Source organism: Plecotus auritus, assembly GCF_963455305.1.
Source record: "Plecotus auritus genome assembly, chromosome: 9".
Taxonomy (NCBI): Eukaryota; Metazoa; Chordata; class Mammalia; order Chiroptera; family Vespertilionidae; genus Plecotus; species Plecotus auritus.
Genome location: NC_137783.1, coordinates 154,547,914 through 154,571,532, shown reverse-complemented (window position 1 = coordinate 154,571,532; position 23,619 = coordinate 154,547,914). Strand labels below are relative to the sequence as shown.

At 65.5% G+C, this 23,619-nt stretch overlaps 2 protein-coding genes across 2 annotated transcripts; one reads left to right on the top strand and one right to left on the bottom strand.

The window, feature by feature from the left end:
- The first annotated feature begins 3 nt into the window (after positions 1-3).
- On the top strand, positions 4-17,910 carry DEAF1 (DEAF1 transcription factor). Its single transcript, XM_080643140.1, has 12 exons — positions 4-459; positions 2,369-2,466; positions 3,052-3,181; positions 3,660-3,806; positions 4,078-4,217; positions 4,590-4,655; positions 6,352-6,478; positions 6,726-6,854; positions 7,338-7,466; positions 9,301-9,548; positions 16,279-16,368; positions 17,505-17,910. Exons 1-12 carry the CDS (start codon positions 171-173, stop codon positions 17,607-17,609), a joined length of 1,698 nt encoding a protein of 565 aa, XP_080499266.1. The 5' UTR covers positions 4-170; the 3' UTR covers positions 17,610-17,910.
- Positions 17,911-21,045: 3,135 nt separating this feature from the next.
- Positions 21,046-23,619, bottom strand: DRD4 (dopamine receptor D4; the record flags this gene model as incomplete). Its single annotated transcript, XM_080642084.1, has 4 exons — positions 21,046-21,248; positions 21,350-21,813; positions 22,078-22,190; positions 23,365-23,619. The coding sequence occupies 4 exons, from the start codon at positions 23,617-23,619 to the stop codon at positions 21,046-21,048; spliced, it is 1,035 nt and encodes a 344-aa protein (XP_080498210.1).

The window sequence follows — 23,619 nt, the reverse complement described above, 5'->3', positions numbered from 1 at the left end:
GCGATCCCGGCATCCTCTGCGCCGCGCGCTCGCGCACCTTCGGCGGCCCTCGGTTCCGGACTCCTGGCCGTCGGCTCGGCTCGACTGGGCCTCTTCGTGCCGGTTCGGCCTCCGCTCGGGCATCCTCGGCTCGGCTCGTCGCGCGGCCGGGCGGGCTCGGCGGAGTCCGGATGGAGGACTCGGACTCGGCCGCCAAGCAGCTGGGCCTGGCCGAGGCGGCTGCGGTGGCGGCCGCGGCCGCTGTGGCGGCGGCGGCCGCGGCCGCGGCGGGAAGCGAGGCCGACGAGCCGGTGCTCAACAGGGACGAGGACTCGGAGGAGGACGGGGACTCGCAGGCGGAGCGCGAGACGCGGCGGGTGACGGCCGTGGCGGTGATGGCCGCTGAGCCCAGGCACATGGACATGGGCGCCGAGGCCCTGCCCGGCCCCGACGAGGCTGCTGCGGCCGCCGCCTTCGCAGGCAAGTGCTGCCGGCCCGCGCCCGCCCGCACCTCCCGCGCGCACCTCCCTGCACGCACTCCGCCCGACAGTCCACACCTGCACCGCGTGCACCTGCTCGGCACATAACCTGCACGAACACCTGGCCACACCTGCACCGCATGCACCCCGCACTGACCAGTCCACACTCTCACCCCGCGAAGCCCCGCACAACCAGCTCACACCTGTCCCACACGCCGGCCGTGCACCTGCTACGCCGGACCAGGCCATACCTGCCCCGCGCCCACCACCCGCACACCCACACCCTGCACCTGCCCGGGCACACCTGGACCACATGCCTGCCCTGAGCACCTGTCCTCCACATGCACCTCCCCGGCAAAGCCCCATCGCCAGCCCACCCCGCTCCCCGGCACCTGCCTCACACCTGCCCTGTACCCTGTCGTTCCTGCACACCCGGCCCTGCACGCACATCTGCTCCCTGAACCCCTTTCCCTTGTGCCAGTCCACCCCCTCCTGTTCAGCACTCTGTGCTCTTTCCAGAACCTTCTCAGCATCTCCCCCTTGCCCAGCCTGCCTTGTCTGTCTGGTCCCTGTGTGTGTGTCCCTGGCGGGTGGTCCCGGTGTGTGCGCGCGAGGGTGAATCAGCTGTGCGTTCACGTAGGTGACCATTTAGCCCCTTGGGGGGGCTGCGTGGGGCCCAGCGCCGGTGCCTACGTGCGGTCTGTTTGGGGGCTTTGTGGCTCTCAGGGTGTTCTGTTTTCACTGGTAAACTCTGGATTAACGTTGGGACTAGCTTGTGTCCTTTCTGCACGTGTATTTCCGAGCGCAGAAATGTGATGTCACCCTTCATGACATCCGAAAGTTGTATTGATGTTGTTTTTTTCCTGCAAAACTTTATGGTTGTGTTTTTTGTTTGTTTAAAAAAATTTTTTTAAATATGTTTTATTGATATTTTACAGAGAGGAAGGGAGAGGAATAGAGAGCTAGAAACATCGATGAGAGAGAAACATCAATCAGCTGCCTCCTGCACACCCCCTACTGGGGATGTGCCCGCAACCAAGGTCCATGCCCTTGACCGGAATCGAACCCGGGACCCTTCAGTCCGCAGGCCGACGCTCTATCCACTGAGCCAAACCGGTTTCGGCTGTTTGTTTGTTTTAAATGTGTTTTTATTGATTGCAAAGAGGCAGGGAGAGGGAGCGCGAGAGAGACACATCCATGATGAGAGAGAATCACTGACCGGCTGCCTCCTGCACGCCTCACACGGGGGACGGAGCCCCACAACCCGGCATGTGCCCCGACCAGGAATGGAACCGTGACCTCCTGGTTCCTAGGTTGATGCCCAGCCCCTGAGCCGCGCCGGCCGGGCTGCAGCTGTGTTTTGCGTGTTGAAGTCTGTTACCAGCGACGAAGGTTCGGAGGTTTCTGGATGCCCTCTGAGGCGGCCCCGTTGGGCACAGGCCTGCTTGTGTGGCCTTCAGACTTGAACGTGCGTTCAGACAGGGTTCCTTCTGCACGCGGGGGGCCCTAAGGAAGCAAAGGCGGGAGGTGGGGCCAGGAGCCCCCGCCCCAGGGGAGGGCAGAGCCAGCAGGAGCTCTTGTGGGTGGTGCTGCTGTCTGGGGGGCATCGCTGTGGGACATCCTCAAAGCGGACGGGAGCCAGGAGCGTTGGGTGGCGCCGGGACGCGGGGCGGGCCCCTGGGTGCAGGAAGACTGTCCTGGGCGGCATTTCACTGCAGCAGAAGGCGCTCCGGAGGGAGGCGGGGCGGCTCTCCCTGGAAGAGCTGGCCAGTCAGGCTGTGGTCCAGAAATGTCGACGAGGCCCCCGTGTGGCGGGGCCAGGGTTGGAAGAGCAGCCCCTGCGTCGGGCAGCCCGGCGCTGCGGAGGCCTGGGCTCTGATGGCGCGCTGAGTCGGGCTCCTGTGTTACAGAGGTGACCACTGTGACGGTGGCCAACGTGGGCGCCTCGGCGGACAACGTCTTCACCACCTCGGTGGCCAACGCCGCCTCGCTCTCGGGCCACGTTCTGGTAAGCGGCTCTGTTAGCCGTCCAGGGCGGGGCTTCCGCTCAGCCCGGCCTCCTCCTTTAGCTGGGCCGCTGCCGGCGAGGGGAGTGTTGGGGGGCGGTTGTGGCGGGGGGGAGGGGTAGAGCTGAAGTGGGACCAGTCGTGAAATGTGGGCGGGTGGAGGGACCCTTCTGAGCCCCGGGGTCAGGGGACAGCGCTCCTGCCCCCCTCGCCAGGTGGCCACGCAGGGCCCCTGGGGTGGGAGTGCCCCGTGTCCGCCCGGCCAGCCTCCCCCGTGGCCCGGCCTGCCTGCTCTCCCGGTGGACGTGCGGCCGTGGCCTGTTTCAGGCTTTTCTGGAGCAGCTGATTCTGCAGCTTCGGCGGGCGGTCTCCAGTGCGCTCGGGGCCACGCGGGCTGGCACCGCCTCTCCTCGTGGCTGGCTCTGCGTTTACGTCTTGGTGACCTCTTTGAAGGAGACCCACGAGGCGTGGCAGGCATCCCCGTGGTGACAGTTAGGGAGAACCTCGTGGCAGGGGCAGGCCCCAGGGCGCCAGGCGACACCCCAGCGGCCGTCCCCAGACGATTTAGGGCGCACGCTCCCCTCTAGTCCGGCAGGACCGCCCTGCAGATCGGGGACAGTCTGAACACGGAGAAAGCCACGCTGATCGTGGTGCACACGGACGGGAGCATCGTGGAGACCGCGGGGCTGAAGGGGCCGGCCGCTCCGCTCACCCCAGGTACGGCCCGCCCCACAGCCCGCGGGGGTATCCTGGGGGTTGGCTTGCTCATTTCTGTGGCCAGTTTGGAATAGCAATTACTGTTACTTTTTTTTTTAAGACATATTTTGATTGCTTTCAGAGAGGAAGGGAGAGGGCGAGAGAGAGAGAAACATCCATGATGAGAGAGAATCACTGATCGGCTGCCTCCTGCACGCCCCCCCCACTGGGGATCAAGCCCGCAACCCAGGCACGTGCCCTGACCAGGAATCGAACCCGGGACCTTTCTGTCTGCAGGCCGACGCTCTATCCACTGAGCCACACCGGCTAGGGCTGCAATAGCAACTATGACTGAGTGGGATTTTTCCGGGCTGTGGAAGCGTTGCCTGCAGGGCCTCATCCAGAGTGGAGGGCGGTGCCGCGGGGACCGCCTGGGAACTCCCGGCCCGGCTCCTCCCGGCGCATTCGGGTCTCACCACCAAATGCTTTCTGTGCCAAGGTCCCCAGTCTCCTCCCACCCCCCTGGCGCCCGGGCAGGAGAAAGGACGCAGCAAGTACAACTGGGACCCATCGGTGTACGACAGCGAGCTTCCCGTGCGCTGCCGCAACATCAGCGGCACCCTCTACAAGAACCGGCTGGGCTCAGGTGGGCCGCCCGCCGCCTCGCTAAGGACACGGGCGAAGTCAGGGGCTCCCCAGGAGGTGCGGGGGGCGGGGGGGGACAACCAGGAAGGGGGGGGAGACCCAGGCGAGGGACAGGAGGGCCGAGGCGTCTGTGCCTGGCCCAGATGGGGACCCGAGGCAGTGGGCTGTGGCTGCAGAGCCAGGACGCGGGCAGATCTGCCCCTCAGCCGGGGCCCACGGCAGGCCCGCACCGGCCGGGCAGGAGGCGGGAACCGGCCGTCCTGTCATTCCAGGAGGCCGGGGCCGGTGCATCAAGCAGGGGGAGAACTGGTACAGCCCCACGGAGTTCGAAGCCATGGCCGGGCGAGCCAGCAGCAAGGACTGGAAGCGGAGCATCCGCTACGCGGGCCGGCCGCTGCAGTGCCTGATCCAGGTGCGCACCCCGCCCGCCCGTCCCCATCAGGGCGGCTCCTGGCCCCAGGCTGGGCTCACACCGGCGGCCAGGCCCTCGGGCAGTCACGTGGCCACCCGTGTCTCTCATCTCCCGAGGCTTCGAGTGGGATGAGGGCAACGTTTGCCCGTGTGGTGGCGGGAGGCCTGGGCATGAAGCTTGGCTTTCTGGGAGTTGATACAGGGAGGATGCGGGGGGATCGACATCCTGGACCAAAAGGGGTCCATCCTACCAGCAGCAGCAGCATCGTGGAGGAGGGGGAGGAGGGAAGGTTCTGGAAAGGGCAGGATCTCGTCTTTAGGGACAGCTCACGTTCAGGGCAGTCTGACGGGTGGCGGCACCTTCTAATTCCAGGACGGGATCCTGAACCCTCACGCGGCCTCCTGCACCTGTGCCGCCTGCTGCGACGACATGACCTTGGTGAGTGCGGAGGTCAAGCGCCTGGCGGCCCTGGCGGCCCTCCACCCTCCTCTGACGTGCACAGAGGTGCTGTCCTTACTCCTCTGGGGCGCCCCCCGCCCCCCCGCCCCACCGTGTCCCTTCGGACCAGTTTCCTGCTCAAATTCCGTTTTCAAACTTTACTCTGGGGACCGAGGCCTTGGCTGGGGCACGTGGTCGGCCCCGGAACGGTTGTTAGGGGAACGTCAACGGAAGCGTCCTGAAATAATGGAAACCTGAACCCCCAAACCAGACACTTTTAAAATGTATTTTTATTGATTTCAGAGGGAGAGGGGAAGAGAGATAGCGGCATCAATGATGAGAGAGAATCACTGATGGGCTGCCTCCTGCACGCCCCCCAGTGGGGATTGAGCCCACAACCTGGGCACGTGCCCTTGGCCAGGAATCTCCTGGTTCATAGGTCAAGACTCAACCACTGAGCTACACTGGCCAGGCCCAGACACTTAAAACAAAAACACCAACTTGCCCTGACCTGTGTGGCTCAGTGGATAGAGCGTCGGCCTGTGGACTCCAGGGTCCTGGGTTCGATTCCGGTCAAGGGCATGTACCTTGGTTGCAGGCACATCCCCAGTAGGAGGTGTGCAGGAGGCAGCTGATGGATGTTTATCTCTCATCGATGTTTCTAACTCTCTATCCCTCTCCCTTCCTCTCTGTAAAAATATCAATAAAATATATTAAAAAAAAAACAAAACAACTTTATTGCTTTTCAGAGAGAGGAAGGGAGAGAGGGAGAGAGAGCAATCGGTTGCCTCTCACATGTGCCCTCACGGGAATCACACCGAAACCGCTGGTGCACGGATGGCGCTGCAGCCGAGCACCGGTCCAGGGCCGGGCGCTCTCTGATGGCTGTGTCTCGTCAGAGCGGCTCTCGGTAAAGACGTGGGAACCGCCAAGGGAGCCAGGGAGACGCTCTAGACCAGGGGTCCTCAGACTTTTTAAACGGGGCCAGTTCACTGTCCCTCAGACCGTGGGAGGGCCGGACTATCGTTTAAAAAAACAACTATGAACAAATTCCTATGCGCACTGCGGGCCCGGGACACGTTGGCTGCTAAGCGGGACAGGCAGCGGCCCCCGGCGGGCCGGATCCATGTCCTCGGCGGGCCGCATGTGGCCCGTGGGCCGTAGTTTGAGGACCCCTGCTCTAGACTCAAAGGCAGGCTCCCCAGCTGGTGGCCGAGAGGGTTGGCCCAGAGCCCTCGGCACACGGAGCAGGCGTGGTCCCTCCTGGAGCTCAGGACCCGCGAGACCGCGTCCCTGAGGCCTGGGGCCGCTCCCGCGCAGCCATGGGCGCTCTCGCTACCTTCCCGGCTCTCCTGGTCGCTGGTCCCGGGTTTGCCCTTAGCTGGTTCCCCCAGTGCCTCTTCCTGCGCTGGGGCCAGGCGCCTGCGGTCTCTCTCCTTCGCTTGGTCCCCTTGTTTTCTCAGGGTTCCTGGACGTTCTGTGCGTTGGCCACCCCCCCCCCCCCCCGTATCATGCACTGTCATTCCTGTGTTCCTTCTGGAAGTACCTTTCCTGTCCTTGGAAGGAGTTGGGGGCCTACAGAGGGGGTTCTGAGTGCAGCGTGCCTCCTGCTGGCCCCGTGGACAGGGGAGCCGGGCCCCACTTAATCTGTGGACACCGCGCCCGCACCAGCGCCCGTCTGTGTGCTTCCCCGCAGAGCGGCCCCGTCCGGCTCTTTGTCCCCTACAAGCGGCGCAAGAAGGAGAACGAGCTGCCCGCAGCCCCGGGCAAGAAGGAGGCCCCCAAGAACATCACGCTGCTCCCGGCCACGGCCGCCACCACCTGTGAGTCCTCGACACGCTTCCCCACTCCCCGCGCACGCTGCTGTCAGCACTCCGTCCCCCGCTGCCCCTCCCTGCCCTGCCTGCCTCTGCGGGCAGCCCGAGGTCCCCCCCCCCCGCCCCCGACCCGGCGGGCCCCCGTTTCTCCCGGGCCGCGGAGGAGTCTGCAGCTGCGTGGCGTCCCCGCCGCCGGCTCCTGGGGTCCTCCCGAGGCCCCGCCCTGCAGTAAAAGCCGCCTCTGCTCCTGCAGTCACTGTGACCCCCTCAGGACAGATCACTACCTCTGGCGCACTGACCTTCGACCGGGCGTCCACCGTGGAGGCCACGGCCGTCATCTCGGAGAGCCCGGCCCAGGGGGACGTCTTCGCGGGAGCCACAGGCAAGTGGCCTCCGCACCGCCTGACCCGCACGCGCCGCGCCCGCCTCACCCTGCGCAGCTGGGCTTGTGGGCGGCCCGGCACCCCGAGGGCCTCGGGCGGGCAGTTTCGCTGGTCGGGAGCCACGTGGCGCCGGGAGGCACGAGCTGGAGGCGTAGGGAGCTGGGGGGGGGGGGGGGCGGGCGGCGAGGGGGGCAGGACCCGGCCACCTGGAAAGCTCACAGCTGCCCAGCCCGCTCTGACCGGCGTGGCCCGTGGGGACCCACGTGGCCCATGTGCAGTGTGTGTCCTAGCAGCCATGCTGGGGAGGGGCCGTGGGAACCAGCGTTGGCTGCCTGCGCTCTGCCTCACCCCGTTCTGCCTCTTGCGCAGTTCAGACCCACCCATCTCGGGCCGCCGCCGCGCGTGGCGGGAACTGCCCCGGGGAGGGCGCCACGGGCCGTGTCTGCGCGGCCTGTCACGAGCGCCCCCCTTTCTCGCTGCAGTGCAAGAGGCGGGCGTGCAGCCCCCGTGCCGGGTCGGCCACGCGGAGCCCCACTACCCCGGGTACCAGGACAGCTGCCAGGTCGCGCCCTTCCCGGAAGCTGCGCTGCCGACCGCGCACCCCAAAATAGGTCAGTCCGGAGGGCTCCCGCATGCGCAGGTGGCTGGCCTCGGAGTTGCTGCTTTGGCGGGGATCCTGCATGACGGAGCGGGTGCTTGGCCTTGTCTGCTGGTGCCCCGGGTCGGTGCCGTGCCCACCGCCTGTTTGTCACAGGGTTTTATGAGGACCCGGGCACGCCTGGGCACACGTGTGTACAGAGACCGTGTGACCTGAGAAGCCTGGGTCACCTTCCCCCACGAGGACCGGCACGTCCCGTACCGTGAAGGGGCCTCACCCCACAGATGAGGCCGAAGTCCTATAAACTGTGGCTTCAGTCTCCCTTGCTTGTTCCATCCCCCTTTTCCCGTGTAAACCCCCTCCTCCCCCCGCCCTTACATCACGCTGCTTCTGCCCCTCCGCCGGCAGCACCTCTAGCACCCGGGCCGGGGAGCGCCCGGGCTGGGCCTGGAGGCCCGGGACCGATGGCTGCTCCCACGGGCTGTTGCCTGTTCCTGTCGCTGCTCCTGCGCTGCCCCAGGTCGGCCTGCTGTCCGAGCGCCCTGCCTCTGGCACAGCGGGCACCCGCCGGGGGCTCGGGTCGGGGTCTGCTCCTGGCCCTCTCCCGGGGCTGGCGTTGCAAAGCCGAGGGCCGGCCCCCACGCCCAGTGACCTCAGGTGGGGAGGGCTGACACCGGGAAAGGGGCCGCGCTCCCAAGAGGGCTCTCCCTGGAGGGCTGGGTGTGGACGCCCCAGCGGCCCTGGGCCCTGTGCTAAGTCCCCACTTGGTCCAAAGCACAGAATCCACAGTGTCCCGGTTCCCTTCCTTCCTGTCTTTGTAACTGTCTCCTCGGAACTGAGAAGCCTCAGTTCCCCCGTCTTCGATCGACGGGCGCGACCACAGACGCCCGGGGCTCCCTGCAGCCGGGGACGCCGCCGCGGACCCCACGCCTCCCACTGCTGGCCTTTGAAACGGAGGTTTGTGCCCTGGCTGCTGTGGCTCTGTGGTTAGAACGTCAGCCCGCCGACCCCGGGCCGAGGGTTCGATTTCTGGTCAAGGGCACGTACCTCGGTTGCAGGTTCCCCAGCCCGGTCGGGGCACGTGCAGGAGGCAACCCATCGATGCGTCTCACATCGATGTTTCTCTCTCTGTCTCTCTGCCTCCCTTCCGCTCTCTCTAAAAATCAATGGAAAAATATCCCCGGGTGAGGGTTAAAAAACAATAATAAAAACAAAATAAAAGTGAGGGTTTTGTATTATTGTCTTTATCCTTACCCAAGGACATGTTCATTGATTGTCAGAGAGAGAGGAAGGGAGAGAGAGAAACATCGATCAGTTATCTCTCGCATGTCCCTGACCGGGGTGTCGAACCCGCAACCTAGGTATGTGCCGTGACTGGGAACCGAGCCGGTGGCCCTTTGGTGTGTAGGCTGCCGCTCCCGCCAGCGGAGCCGCACCGGCCAGGGCTGTCACTCACCTCTAAGCCGAGGTGGCTATGCTGACACAGAGTCCCAGGCGTCGCCCCCGTGATGTGCGTGTTTCCCGTCACGGGCTCCCAGCAGAGGCCCCGCTTCCCCGTCACCTCCCCCCTTCCCGGCCCCGCCCCCGGGTCTGGAGGTTCCCCGTTGTGAGGCTCATCCTGGAACCCCTGTCCCCGTCGCTGTCCCCTCAGCCGGGCCGGGAAAGCTCACGGCTTGTGTCTGTCACCGGAACGTCCGGCCTCCCGCCCGGGCCGTGGAGCTGGGAGACCCGCGCGGCATTCAGCCACCGACCCCGCCCTGCGTTCCGGTCGGATGCGGTTCGGGCGGGCCGTGGGGAGCGGGGAGCCGCGCTGATGCTGCTTTTGTCTTGCTTCCCACACGTCCCAGTGCTGACCTCCCTGCCGGCCCTGGCGGTCCCGCCCTCCCACCCCGCCAAGGCCGTGTCGCCCGCCGTGGTCAACGGGCTGGAGCTGTCGGAGCCGCGGAGCTGGCTGTACCTGGAGGAGATGGTCAACTCCCTGCTCAGCACGGCCCAGCAGCTGAAGGCGCTGTTCGAGCAAGCCAAGCAGGCCAGCTCCTACCGCGAGGCCGCCGTGGCCCAGGCCCGGGTGCAGGCGGACGCCGAGCGCAAGGAGGTACCGGGAGTGCGCCGGGCGGGGGGCGTGGGGCCGCGCCTGCGGAGGCACAGGTGTGGCCAGAGACAAGTCAGAGTCGGGGCACGGGGTGAGCAGCGTGGTTCTGCCCCTTCTCCCGCCCGGCTGGGAGAGGCTGCGAGTGCGTGGGGCGGGGGGGGGGGGGTCAGGGGGGTCGTGCTGCGTGCCGTGCGTGCTGGGGTGGCGGCGTGATGTTAACTGAGCTTCGTGGGGTGCGCGAGCAAAGGTCCGATTGACTCGCTTCCACCAAGTCTGCCTAAGAAAGAATTCTACGCAAGAGACCGTTTCCACTTCCTGCATTCCCACTTCCTACAGGTCAAAGGGGAGAGAACTCTTAAGGTTTTTAATTCCTAAATGACTTCTCACCGTGCGGCTAACGGTTCTCCTTTAAAAACGTTTTACTCCCGATGACAGCTGACAGATGACGTTACGCTGGTTCCAGGGGTAGCTCAGTGGTTAGACATTTCCGGACCGCATCAGGCGACTCCCCGTAAGTCTAGCGCCCGCCGGACGCCGTAGTGATGGATTTGTTTTCAAGGAAGAAAGACGTTGCTTCTACCCGTGAAGAGAGAGAGGACTTAGAAATACTAAAACATGTCACTCCAGCCCTGGCGGTGCCAGGCGTCGGCCTGCACCCCGAGGGTCGCAGGTTGGACTCCCGGTCCAGGGCACGGGCCTCGGGTGCAGGCTCCATCCTGGTACAGAGCCGCTGGGGGGGCAGCCAGCCGTGTGCTTCTCTCCCATCGCGGCTCCTCTCCCTCTGCGGCTCCCTCTGCGGCTCCCTCTGCCCACTGCCCTCTGTACCCGCACAGCAGTGGGAAGACGCCCGGGGGCGGACAGCAATGCGCACGCACGGCACCGCACTGTCAGGAGAGGAGAAAAGCTTAAGGACCAAAAGGTGGATAATTTCTCACCCAGGTGACGCGGGTTCGGCTCTGTGCCCCCAGACCCCCTGGGGGGCTTTAAAACGAGAAGCCAAGTCGGGGCCGCCTGCGGATGAGCGCTCGCTCTCCACGTCCCCGTCCCCCGCAGCGTGGACCCTGCGGGGCCGAGACTATAAACAACGGGAGAACGGGAGTGGCTGCGCTCCCGACGACGGGGAAATGAAACCAGTGACAGCGGCTGGGCGCCGAGCCGGCCGCACCTGCTCCGCGGAGAAGTGAAAGCGCAGCCAAGAGGGAACCGAGCGGCAAGCCGTGGGGGTTCGGTTTCTTTTCACAGCGATCGCCTCAGCAGCGAGTGCGTGGGGAGCGTTTCTGTGGCAAAGGTGCTTGTGGGGACATGCCAGACACGGCCCTGGCCCGCGTGACCCGGCCTGTGCCGGGAGCTGCGTCAGCCTCCTCTGGCCCCCCCACTCTGCGTCGCCCCCTCCTCTGGCCCCCCTCCTCTGGCCCCCTTCTGGCCCCCCCTCCTCTGCGTCGCCCCCTGAGTCACCCCTCCGGGGGAGCTTCCCTGCCCCCACGCTGGGCATTGGTCCTCAGGGAGGACGGGTGCGGGTCTTGCTGGCTGAGGCAGCAGGTGCAGCCCCTGCAGGGCTGTCCCGCGTGGTCCCGTCGCTGCTCCTGTCCCGCTGCCACGCGGTGGCCCCTTGGCCTTCGTGCGCTGAGCACGTTCCCGTCTCCTTCGCCGACCCGACCCCGGCCACAGGGTCTGTGTCTGGCACCCGCTCGCCTCCTGGCTGTGGATGCGTCCTCCTTCCTGCGCCTGGCCACTCCCCGTGGCTTGTGGGGCACATTCGGGTGGAGACGGTGGGCGTCTGTTCCTTCCCCCAGCACCGTCCGGTTGGTCCCGGGAAGCGGTCGGATCCCTGGCGGGTCCTCTTCCCCTTCCTCCCGGTGGCCTGTGCCCGGCCCTCCGCCGGGCTCTCCCGGGTTTGAGGGGAACCCCTCTGGCCTCTTGCTGGAGCTGCAGCCCGCGCCTCGCACCCCGTGATTCCTGCTGTCGGGTTGCACCCCGCCTGCTGCCGGGGCTGCCCCCTCACGTCCGTGTTGTGCTACGTGGGATGTCTGAGAGGGCCTGCCCCCTCACGTCCGTGTTGTGCTACGTGGGACGTCTGAGAGGGCCTGCCCGACGCAGCGGCTCTGGCCCAGCCATGACGGTGGCCGCGCTTGCTCTCCGACGCGGCCCGGGCAGAGGTGCCGCCGCCGGGTAACCGACCGCGAACCACGTAATCCTACGCGTTAGGGGCTCCTAGGTACCGTCCTGGCCCTGATTGTTAAAATACATCCTTACTGGTTTTTAGAGAGAGTGGAAGGGAGAGGGAGCAGGAAGAGAGAGAGAGAGAGAGAAACACCAACGAGAGAGGAACGTCCATCAGCTGCCTCCTGCACGCCCCCCACTGGCGACCGAGCCCACAACCCGGGCACGTGCCCTGACTGGGAATCGAACTGTGACCTCCTGGTTCACGGGCCGACGCTCTAACCACTGAGAGAGCTGGCCAGGGCTTTGGGGATGTTTTCTTAAGGTGGAACGCTTCACGGATTTGCGTGTTATCCTTGCACCGGGCCGTGCTGCCTCGGTCCGTTTCAGTAGATGCCCGCCAAAGCGAGCGAGCGCGGAGGATTGTTTTACAGGGCGGCGATGAGGGACCCTGCGCTGGAGCGGACGCTGTGGGGCCGCTCCCTCGTGCCTGCATCCGGCTGCCCGCCCCGCCCCGCCCGCCCCGCCGGCAGTTCCCGCAGGTGAGGGCTCCGGGCTCCGTCCCGTCCAGGTGCCGGTGTGCCTGCGGCAGGAAAAGGCGGCCTGTGTGCGTGTCTCTGACAGGCTGTGCGGAAGAGCGGGGTTGGGGAACAGACACCTGGGTCCTTACTTAGAATCGTTCCCAGCCCCCCTCGCCCAGGCTGCTGAGACGGGAGTGTGGGGACACCGCGGTTCCCCCCGGGACACAGGCCAGACGGACGGACGGACGGACGGACGGAGGGGCAGGTGGAAGCTCGGGTTGGGGGCGCCCGCCGCGCAGGAATCTGGACTTGGGGCCGGCGAGGAAACGAAAGGGGAACGCTCTCCACTTAGTTCCACATCTTCCTTCCTGCCATCGGCCCCCCCGCACCCCCCCGCCCTGAACGCTCTCCAGGGGTGAGCGGACACAGACTGCAGCCACGTGTGTCCCGCGGGCGGGGCGGGCGGGGCGGGCGGGGCGGGAGCCGCTGCTGCGGGCCGTTCCCACGAGTGAGCAGCCACAGCTCGGCCGCCTGCTTCCCAGGGGCCCAGCCCGGTGGCAGTCGCGGGCAGCAGGGTGCCGGCCTGTCCCGGGGGGCAGCCAGGCCCCGCCCGGGAAGGCTGGCTCCGGGTTTCTCCGAGACCCTCTGCCGAGGTGGCTCAGCCTGTTGGGGGGCTCAGCCGGTGCCCCCGCCAAAGCCCCGGCCTTTGAAATGGTCCTTTCTCTCGGGCTGTAGATACAACGTGTCATCTTTTTTTTTTTTTTTTTAATATATTTTTATTGATCACAGAGAAGAAGGGAGAGGGAGAGAGAGGGAGAAACATCCATGATGAGAGAGAATCATGGATCGGCTGCCTCCTGCACACCCCACGCTGGGATCCAGCCTGCACCCCGGGACCTGTGCCCTGACCGGGAATCAGATTATGACCTCCTGGTTCCTAGGTCGAGGCTCAACCCCTACGGCGTGTCATTCTTGGACAGTGTATGGACTCATGGGCACAGACTGTATGGTGACCGGGGGGCGGGGTAGACAAGGGTAAAGGGGGTTAATGTAAATGGTGATGGAAGGAGACTCGGGTGGTGAACACACAACACGATGCACAGGTGACGCATTGTGGAATTGTACCCCTGAAACCCAGTGTCACCCCAGGAAATTCAATAAAAAAGAACAATATAATTTTTAAATATATTGATATTTCACAGAGAGGAAGAGAGAGGGATAGAGAGCTAGAAACATCGATGAGAGAGAAACATCGATCAGCTGCCTCCTGCACACCTCCCACTGGGGATGTGCCCGCAACCAAGGTACATGCCCTTGACTGGAATCGAACCCGGGACCCTTCGGTCCGCAGGCCGGCGCTCTATCCACTGAGCCAAACCGGTTTCGGCAAGAACAATTTTTTATTGAAAGCTGAGCACGGAGGCCCGAGAGGGTAGGTCCTCACCCTGTCAGGCTGAGCCACCCCTGCCCAACACGTGGGCCCAGCACCTGCCTGCCGGTGCACAAACCCTGGGGCCCCGAACGGTCACGCCCATTGGTGAGCGCGGGCCACCCTCAGCACCGCGGTCCTGCGGAAGGAAGGCTCTCGGGGGACACTTCGCCACTCGGAGGCTCCCTCCCGCGGCCTCAGGGGCCTGGGGCTTAGAGGCGCCGTAGGCACGAGGGAGAGACCCCACGCGTCCCTGGGGGATGCGGGCGCGGCCAGGCGGGCGGTCCAAGCGTTTCCTGCGGTCGTGCTGAGTGGCCTGTCGGGGACTTGCGGCGACAGGAACGACAGCCAGTCGCGGGTGAATTCCCGTCCCTGGGCCCACACCGCGGAGGGACCAAGGCCGGTTCTGTGCCTTTAAACGGTCATCCCAGGAACTTGTGGTTAACGCGGCGTTGGAAGGAGTCGGGGCTGGACCGGCAAACCCTGGTGACGAGAGGGAAGCTCGTGAGGACCCCGCCACGCTGTCCTCCGCGGAGTCCGGTGTGCGGACGAAGCCGGGACAGGAGGCCGCGGGGTAAGAGGGCAAGACCTCGCCCCAGCCCCAGGACCGGGCGCGCACGCAGGGCTTGGCGGCCCTGGGCGGCCTGCTCCCCGTGGACTGGAATGTAAAAGGCCACGTTTAGCGCAGCCGGACCCCTCAGGGGTTGTCCCAGCCCCGACGTGGGCGCAGCATCCATGTGTGCAGTCCGCGCAGCCGGTGAAGTGGGCGAAGAGCGGGGCCCTGGCCGGCAGGGCACAGGTCCAGCGTGTGGCCGCGTGGCTGGGGCCGCTGCACCGCAGCCTCCGTGGGGGGCATCCTGGGCCGGTGCCTCCACCCTGCCCCCCTCAGCAGACCTGCTCTCCCTGGGGATCCCTCTCCCCTGCAGGCCCCTTCACTTCCCCCCGCCGCAGGTTTCGTCACGCGCAGTCCCGGGCGACGCGAGCGCCCACGGCGGTGGTTTTCTGAGTGGCAGCGTCCGTGTTAAATATAGCCTCTGCGAAGACGGAAGCTGACGTTCAGAACAGAAACCCAGCGGCTTGCTGGGGCGGCTGCCACGTGCGGGGCTGGGGGGCGCCGGCAGGTCCTGCGGCAAGCACGTCACACGCACGGGCACACACGGGCCAGCAAACAGGTGTACGCGCATGTGGCCACAAAGAGCAAAAGCTTCATTTTCATAGAAACGGCGGTTCATTTCGACAGAGACCTGTGAATACAAAGGGCTGAAACAAATGAGTATGAGTCATCGTTAACATAAAATAACAGGACATGAACTTACCAGGCACGGAATAACTGCACAAATGAATAAGCGTAACACAAATAAACCTATTTCTCTCGTTCTCCGAAAGCGAAGTATTCCCTGTTGCGCACACCAAACAAGTCAGTCCAAGACCAATGACGTGGCCGTCGGCTGCTAGAATATTCGCTGCTGGTGTTCGTGGAGGGAAGTGGTGCGCCTGCACGTAAGGGAGATGAATGCAACACGATGATAGCAATCCGCCATTAGCGAACGTTGTAGTTCGTTATTAATTATGTATAACAGGACATTGTTAAAATTAAGTTACAGCCGAAACTGGTTTGGCTCAGTGGATAGAGCGTAGGCCTGCGGACTGAAGGGTCCTGGGTTCGATTCCGGTCAAGGGCACATCCCCAGTAGGAGGTGTGCAGGAGGCAGCTGATCGATGTTTCTCTTCCATCAATGTTTCTAACTCTATCCCTCTCCCTTCCTCTCTGTAAAAAAATCAATAAAATATAAAAAATAAAAATAAAAAATAAAAAAAATTAAGTTAAAATTTTTATTTAAAACGTGTTTTTTTAATCCTCACCTGAGGCTATTTTCCCATTGATTTTTAGAGAGAGTGGAAGAGAGAGGGAAAGACAGAAACATCGATGTGAGAGAAACACATCGATTGGTTGCCTCCTGCACGCGCCCCACCAGGGCCCGGGCCAGGGAGGAGCTTGCAACTGGTGTACGTGCCCTTGACCGGAATCGAACCCAGGACCCTTCAGTCCGCAGGCCGACGCTCTACCCACTGAGCCAACCCAGCCAGGGCTTAAAATGTTTCTTACATCCCGTTAAGTTGGCTGGGCCGCAAAAATATTTGTTGTGGGCTGCATGCGGCCCACGAGCTGGACATGCATGTTCTGGCGTGTGCCCGTCTGCTGCCTGCTGTTGCGCTCCGCACGTGGTGCTGACCTCGGGGCTGGTGTCTGCTGTGTCACCCGGTGGCGCCACTGTCACCCGGTCCACCAGGGTCAGGCTTGCATCCCTGTGTGCGGCCCTCAGCGGATCAGAGAGAGAAGCTTCAACCCCCTAATTTACACAAAATATACATTTCAGGGAGCCTCAGGGCTGGAGGGCTGGGACGGGGCGGGGACGGGGTGTGGGCCGCTGGGCAGGATCTCCTGTCACCGCCCAGGGAGAATTCTGTCCCCAGCCTTGGTCCTCTGCACACGGCGAAACGGGACCAGCTGCCCTGGAGGTGGCGGGCGCGGGCGTGGGGGCGGCCCCGGCCCTCCCGCCCGTGCCCGCGCTGGTTGCCGCGTCGCCGGCACTGACCGGCTCTGTCCGGCTCTGTCCTCCAGCAGTCCTGTGTCAACTGCGGCCGGGAGGCCCTGAGCGAGTGCACCGGCTGCCACAAGGTCAACTACTGCTCCACCTTCTGCCAGCGCAAGGTAGGCTGCCCCGGGGGGGGGGGGGGGGCGGCTCACCCTGCTTTTGGCCTGTGGTCAGCGCCCAGCCCGGGGCCCCTGTGCCTGTTCCCACCGTTCGGCCTTCCACCGAAGGAGGGTGAACGGGTGTTTTCCCGGGGCCTCGAGGCCGCCTGGCTGGGCTCGGCCTGTTGGGGGATTTCTACGGGAAGGAGGATGGCGGTGGGGAGGACGGGCAGCCTCTCCCCGGGCAGGTTCGCACCCGTGGGGGCCCTGAGCACTGTCCATTCTCAACAGAAGCGCTCGGGAGGGTGGCCGAGCAGGACCGTGTGGGGTGTGGCACGGGGCGCGGCCGGGGCTTCCCGGGGGCGGGGGCAGGGGCGGGGGAGGCAGGACAGCGCAGAGAGCCCGGCCACCTCTGTCGGGAGCCCGTCCAGGTGGCAGGCCCTGGTTCCTGTTCCTCCAGGTGTGCGTGTCCACACGCCTTCCCGTCACGCCACTGGGTACCGTGCCCTCCCCTCGCCCTGGGCCAGGCCACGTCTGCCTGGAGGGACAGCGAGGCCGGAGGCTTCCCTGGCGTCCAGCTTCCTGCAAGCCCCGGTCCAGGTTCCATGCCCACCTAGGGGTGAGGGCGGCTGGGGCCTCGCTCAGTGCCCGCCCCGTTCTCCCGGGAACCCCAGCCTCCGCCGCCCCTTGGCTGCAGCTGCAGTTTCGTTGTTGCGATTGTAAACGGCGCTGTGGCAGCGACGCAGATACAAGTGTTCCTTGGACATTTTTTTTTTTAATGTATTTCTATTGATTTTAGAGAGGAAGGGAGAGGGAGAGAGAGAAGCATCAGTGATGAGAGAGAATCATCAGTGGGCTGCCTCCTGCACGCCCCCCGCTGGGGATCCAGCCCGCGGCACGCGCCCCGACCGAGAATCGACCGGCCTCAGCCACTGAGCCGCGCCAGCCGGGCTGCACAGACATCGCTGTGTGTAGATCCCTGGGTGCCTTTCAGGGCCTCGGGGTCTGAAGGCTCCTCCTGGTTGCTGGCCTGTGAGCTGGTCCCTCAGACGCAGGTGGGCCCGGCTGGGCACCCAGCGCCCAGGCTGCGGCCTCGGCGGAGGCTCCTGGCGGCTGCCAGGGGCCAGCTCCTGTAACGGTGCCTCTCCCTGCAGGACTGGAAGGACCACCAGCACATGTGTGGTCAGGCAGCATCGGTCACCGTGCAGGGGGACGAAGTCCAGGTCGCCGAGGGCGTGATCGAGAAAGTCGCCGTGTGAGGCTGTCTCGGGCCCAGGACCCCTCGAGGACTTCGCGGGGGTTGGGGGGCGTTGAGAAGGGAAAAAACTTGCTGGCCAAGTTATGAACAGAGTTGGGGTGACCTGTGCCCTTGGAAGTGAACCCCCGCCACCCCAGGAAGGCCAGGGCAGCGAAGGCCGGGCCTCGGCGGCCGGACGGAGGGGCGTCTCACGGTGCTTTTTTATTCTTGGATCACGAGGGTCCGGTCTTACCCACGGGTGTGTTGTGTGTGTAACACGCGTGTATATATATGTGTCTCAGTAAAGTCGATCCCTAACCCAATCCCAGCTCTCACCTCCCAGACACTGGGAGGCGGGTCGGCCTGCCTCAGTCTCCCTCCTGATCTTGTGGTGAGAGAGCCTCAACTGAGGAGGCGCACAGACCTCGGGGACACCAGGCCCTGCAGCCATCTTCCCGGCCGGCTGTCACCCCAGGGGCTGGAGCAGCGGCGGGAGCTCAAGGGCCGCTCTGCCCAGGGACCGTCCCGCAGGCCTCGGAGCTGTCCGTCCCGTTTGGAAGTCACAAGCTGCGTGTAACCTCATCCCTTCAGCTCAGGCCACAGGAGACTCTGGGCTATGCCTGCCCCTCCCGGCACTGACCACTGAGCCCCACGGTGCTGGTGAGGCCGCCTCACGGCTCAGCACATGCTCAGCGTGGAACCTGGTCCTCAGGCGGCGGGAGACCTCCCCGAGGGTTGCATGGGGCCTGTGCCCTGGCACCGTCTGCCCCTGCTCCCGCCACCCCTGCTCCCGCCGCCTGGCGGCACCTCCTCTGCGGGCTGCGCTGGCTGAGCTGGGGCTTCTCTTACTTGTTTACCAAGCGCTTGTGCGGCGGCTGTGCCCTGGCGTTTCCTCTTCCTCTTCCCGCTCCGCCACCACCGGGGGACTGAAGGCTGGAGTCGGGGCCCGGGCAGAGGTGGGGCACCGGCTGGGTCGGAACCTGGCCCAGCCTGCAGCCCGCCGCCGCCCCAGCTGGCCCTGTCCTGGGATGGGCTGGTCAGCGGGTTCTGTCCGCAGAGTCTGCGACCTCAGGAGCGTGGACAGCGCTACCGGCTCCTCCCAGGCCGGCCCGGCAGGAGCAGCTGGCTCTCCTGGGAGGCTCCCTGGAACCGGGGGCAGTCACACTTCCTTCCCCCTTTTCTTCACAACAGAGAGAGGCCTCAGGCCCAGCCGGTGGCTTGGGGGGTTGAGCGTTGACGTATGTCCTGGGGGGTCTCGGTTCAGTTCTTGGTCAGGGCACACACCCCGGGTTCGGGCTCAATCCCCAATAGGGGGCGTGCGGGAGGCAGCCAATCAGGGATTCTTACCATCGATGTTTCTATCTCTCCCTCTCCCTTCCTCTCTGAAATATCCTATCTAATAATCTAATAAAGAGGGAATATGCTAATTGACCCTCACATCATCGCAAAGATGGTGGCACCCACAGCCAATAAGGAGGGAATATGCTGATCGACTGCCCCCCCTCAATGATGGCTCCCACAGCCAATATGGAAGGAATATGCTAATTGATTGCCACGCCCTCAAAGATGCCGCCCAGTCCCCTCAGCCCCCCAGGCCGCCCAGGGCTGCCCAAGGCTCAGGTAACCAGGGCCGGCAGTGGCAGCAGCAGAGGTGTGATGGGGCGTAGCCTTCCCCTGATCGCCGGGTTGCCTCCCACCCCTGAGGGCTCCCTGACTGTGAGAAGGGGCAGGCTGGGCTGAGGGACCCCCCTCCAGTGCATGAATTGTCATGCCCCGGGCCTCTATATAGAAAGAAGGTGCCCCAAACTCCAGCCACCACCAAACCTGCGTTCTGCCCCGTTCCCCGCACCCCCACCTCCGTCCGTTAGACCATTGTCCGCAGGAAACCGTGGTGACACAGCATTATTCAGCAGGGACGAGGTGGCCATGGGACAATCTCCAAGGGGGTGGGGTGGTCAGGGAGGCTTCTTGGAGGAGGGGGCAGTGGAGACCAGGAGCAGGAGAGGGTGTGTGCCCAGAGAGGGGCGATCTTCACAGGCAGAGCCGTGCCTGGTGCCCCACACGGCACAGCCATACTCCGCAGATTTAGGAGCGACCTCGGCACGCAGCCGCTGTCTCCGGGACAGACAGGAGAGCACCCGGGAAGTCCACGCTGGGCTGCGCTGGTTGGAGGGGCCGAGAGCTATGTCTTCCTGAGGGGGGTGGGTAGCTTGGGTGGCTCTGCCCTGCCTTGGCCCTGGGCCCCACCCCTCGGGCTGAGGGTGGCCAAGTGCCTCCAGGGAGGAGGGAGTCTGCCTAGGTGGGCCCAGCACCCCGGGCCCTCTCCTCAGGCTTTGGGTGTCTCTGGCAGGAGCTGTGCTCTGACCTGGAGTCAGCTCAGCTGGGTTTTCCCGGGACAGCGGAGCGCCACCTTGGCTGGTCTGGGAGGGGCCCCCCTGTGGGACGGGGCCCACACTGTGGGAAGCTTTGTCCCCAGCCCAGTGCAAAGCCCTGCAGGGTAAACTGTCCACTCTGTCCCATTGGGGCTGTGGGGGGGCAGCCAGGGCATGGGGGAGGAAGCTGCTAGCCCAAAGCACTGGGTGGGGGGCTGGGCCCTGCAGCTGGGGCTCAGGTGTGGGGGAGGGGGCCTGCTGGAGCTGTGGGCACGGTGGTGAGCCCCAGGGAGCAGAGCCCGGGCCTGGATGCCTCTCTTTGGGCCGAGCTGAGCACCCACCAACCCCTCACCCCACCCAGTGCTCCTACCTCACCCTGAGCCAGGAGTCAGTTTGGGGGGAGGGGGGTCTGTTCTCTGGGCTTCCTCAGAAGAAAGGAGGGGATGAACTGGCCTGATGGGGGTCAGGGGGCATCTGGGCTTCATGTGTGCCAGTCTCCTCCTCCTTGGCCCCTCCCGGGCTCACCCTGAGGAGACTTCTGGGCAGGTGTTGGGAAGGAATCCGTTTATCAATTTAAAAAGAACTCACGTGTCTTTAATGATTTCAGGAGGAAGGGGGAGAGAGAGAGAAACATCAATGATAGGAGAGAATCATTGATTAGCTGCCTCCTGCCCGGGAATCGAACCGGAGACCCTTCAGTCTGCAGGGGACGCTCTACCAGGGGTCCTCAAACGTTTTAAACAGGGGCCAGTTCCCTGTCCCTCAGACCGTTGGAGGGCCGGACTATCGTTTAAAAAAAACCCACAAAACTATGAACAAATTCCTATGCGCACTGCGGGCCCGGGACGCGTCGGCTGCTAAGCAGGACAGGCAGCGGCACCCGGCGGGCCGGATACATGTCCTCGGCGGGCCGCATGTGGCCCGCGGGCCGTAGTTTGAGGACCCCTGCATCCACTCAGCAAACCAGCCAGGGCAGGAGTCGGTTTAACACGTGGTACAAAATCGCCTCCTCCCCTGGCCAGGGCCTGGCCCCAGAGGCAAGGTGGGGAGCTCAGAGACGGCTGTGGGGGGGCAGGGGGGGCTCGCTCAGCAGCAGGGGCGCAGGGCCTTGCGGAAGACGGTGCGGAACTCGGCGTTGAAGAGCGTGTAGATGAGCGGGTTGAGGGCGCTGTTGAGGTAGCCCAGCCAGGTGACCGCGCTGACCAGCCGCGGGGGCACAGCGCAGGCGGGACACAGCGCCCGCGTGACGTGCACCACGAAGAAGGGCGTCCAGCAAACCAGGAAGGCCCCTGGGCGGGGCGGGGGGGGGCGAATGAGCCAGGGCCCTGCAGAGCCCGGGGGGCCCAGGGCCGCCACCCTCCGCGCCACGCCGGGAGGGGCGGGCACCCACCGACCACCACGGGCAGGACCCTCATGGCCTTGCGCTCCCTGCCGGTGATCTTGGCGCGTCTCCTGCGGGCTTGCGGCGGGGGCTGGGGCTGGGGCGGGCCGGCCTCGGGGGGCGCGACGGCGGCGGGAGGCGGCGGGCCGGGGCCGCTGGGCCGGCGGGGCGCGCGAGCGTGCAGTTTGGCGCGGCGCGCGGCCTCCCAGCGCCGCAGGCCCCGGAAGGTGGCCCAGTACAGCAGCAGCATGAGCGGGCAGGGCAGGAGGAAGGAGCACACGGACGAGTACACCACGTAGTCGCGGTCCTCCAGGCGGCACGCGGTGGGGTCGCGGCCGCGCGTGTCGTTGAGGCCGCACAGCACGGGCGCCGCCACCGCCGCCGACAGCAGCCACGTGGCGCCGATGAGCAGCAGCTGCCGCCCGCCTCGGCTCTGGCGGTTGTAGCGCAGGGGCACGGCCACGGCCACGAACCTGCGGGGAGCACCCAGAGGGCGGCGGGACTTGGGGGGAGCTGGGGCGGGGCCAGAGGAGAGGGACAGGGAGCTGGGGCGGGGCCAGCTAAGAGGGGGCGGGAGCTGAGGGCGGGGCCAGGGGAGGTGGGGCGGGGCATTGGAAGGCGGGGCCAGGGGGTCTGGGGGCGCGGCCAGGGCTGGGGGCAGGACGAGTTGGGAAGGAGCGGGGGTGTGGGGGGGAAGGGGGGCGGGGATGCGGCGGGCCCGGTGCTGGGCCGCCCACCTGTCCACGCTGATGGCGCACAGGTTGAAGATGGAAGCGGTGCACAGCATGACGTCCATGGCCATGAGCGCGTCGCAGAGGCCGGGGCTCAGCAGCCACACGCCGCCCTGGACCTGGGCCGAGAGGAGCGGGCGGGGCAGCAACAAGGGACACAAGACGCGCTGACTCCCCGGCCAGGCCCGCAGCCCCTCGCCGGGGCCCCCCCGCGCCTCCTTTTGTTAGGACTGGGAAAGGCCTGGGGAGGCGGGGGGGGACAGGGGAAGTGGACCCTGATCTCTGATGACCAGGGGCCCAGGGGGTCCCCACCCCGGGCGGAACCCAGCTGCCCTGAGGGACGCCCGCCGCTCATGTCCTCCCCAGAGCACGGCTGAGAGTCGACCGGCTAAGCTCTGTCACTGCTCTGGGATTTTGGACAAATGGCTTCACTCCTGTGCCCTCACGTGTGCAATTGTCCGGAGAACAAACGAATTGAAAATACAAAGGCCTCCTCCCTGTGCCCCGCGCCCCACCGAGGGCAACGGAGCAGCAGCCGCCCCCCCCTTCCTTCCTTCTAAATCCCCTCCCGCCCATTTGGGACGATTAGGAGCTTAAGACCTTCACGGTGACGTCTGCCCTGGGCTCTCAGGGAACCGCAGGCCATGCGTGTCCGTGTCCTGCTGGCCTCCGCCCCAGCCCTGCCCATTCACCGTCTCCGCGTTAGAAACCCGCGCCTCCCTGCCCCGCGGCCAGGACACGGTGTCCCCGCCCAGCCCTCGGAGTGGACGGGACGGCGCCCGGGGGCCCACCCAGGCCCAGGCTTGGTCTAGAGCGGAGACCCGGCCCCGTTCTCCGCGAGGCCTCTAGACCCCACAGCCACTCCCTCAGTTCTGCTGGCCCCCCAGACCTCCCCCCTCCCCGCTCACTGCCCCTCCCACTGGGGCTGCGCCCGTGCACGAATGGGGGGGGCTCCTTCCATGGGTTGCACCAGTGTGTGTTCCTGGTCACGCGCGGCTGTGGCCTGTGCAGTGATGTGTGTCTGTGCCCCAGGGGAGCCTGACTCTGTCGGTCCAGCTGTCTCCCTGGGAGGTGGAACCCCGCTGAGGGCGGAGTGGGGGGGCGGCTGGACTGCCCACGTCGCCTGCTGGGGGGCCCCGGCTGGAAGGACAGAGGCCTCTCTTGGGCAGTAACGAACGCTAAGACAGGAGGCGTTCGAGGAAGGCAAGAGGCAGGGTCACGCTGGGTCGTGGCGTGGCGGGGACGCGGCACGAAGGCGCGGGAGGGGAGCGCGCGCGGCCGGCAGGCGCTCACCTCGGAGTAGACGAACAGCGGCAGCACCAGCAGGGCCAGCAGCAGGTCCGCGGCCGCCAGGCTCACGATGAAGTAGTTGGTGGGCGTCTGCAGGGCGCGCTCGGCCGCCACGCTCACGCACACGAGCGAGTTCCCCGCGAGCACCGCGCCGATGAGCAGCACGCCCCCCACCAGCGCCGCCGCCGCCCCCGCGCCGCCGCCGCCCGGTCCTCGCGCCAGCAGCCCGTCGGCCTCTGCGGCGCTGCGGTTCCCCAT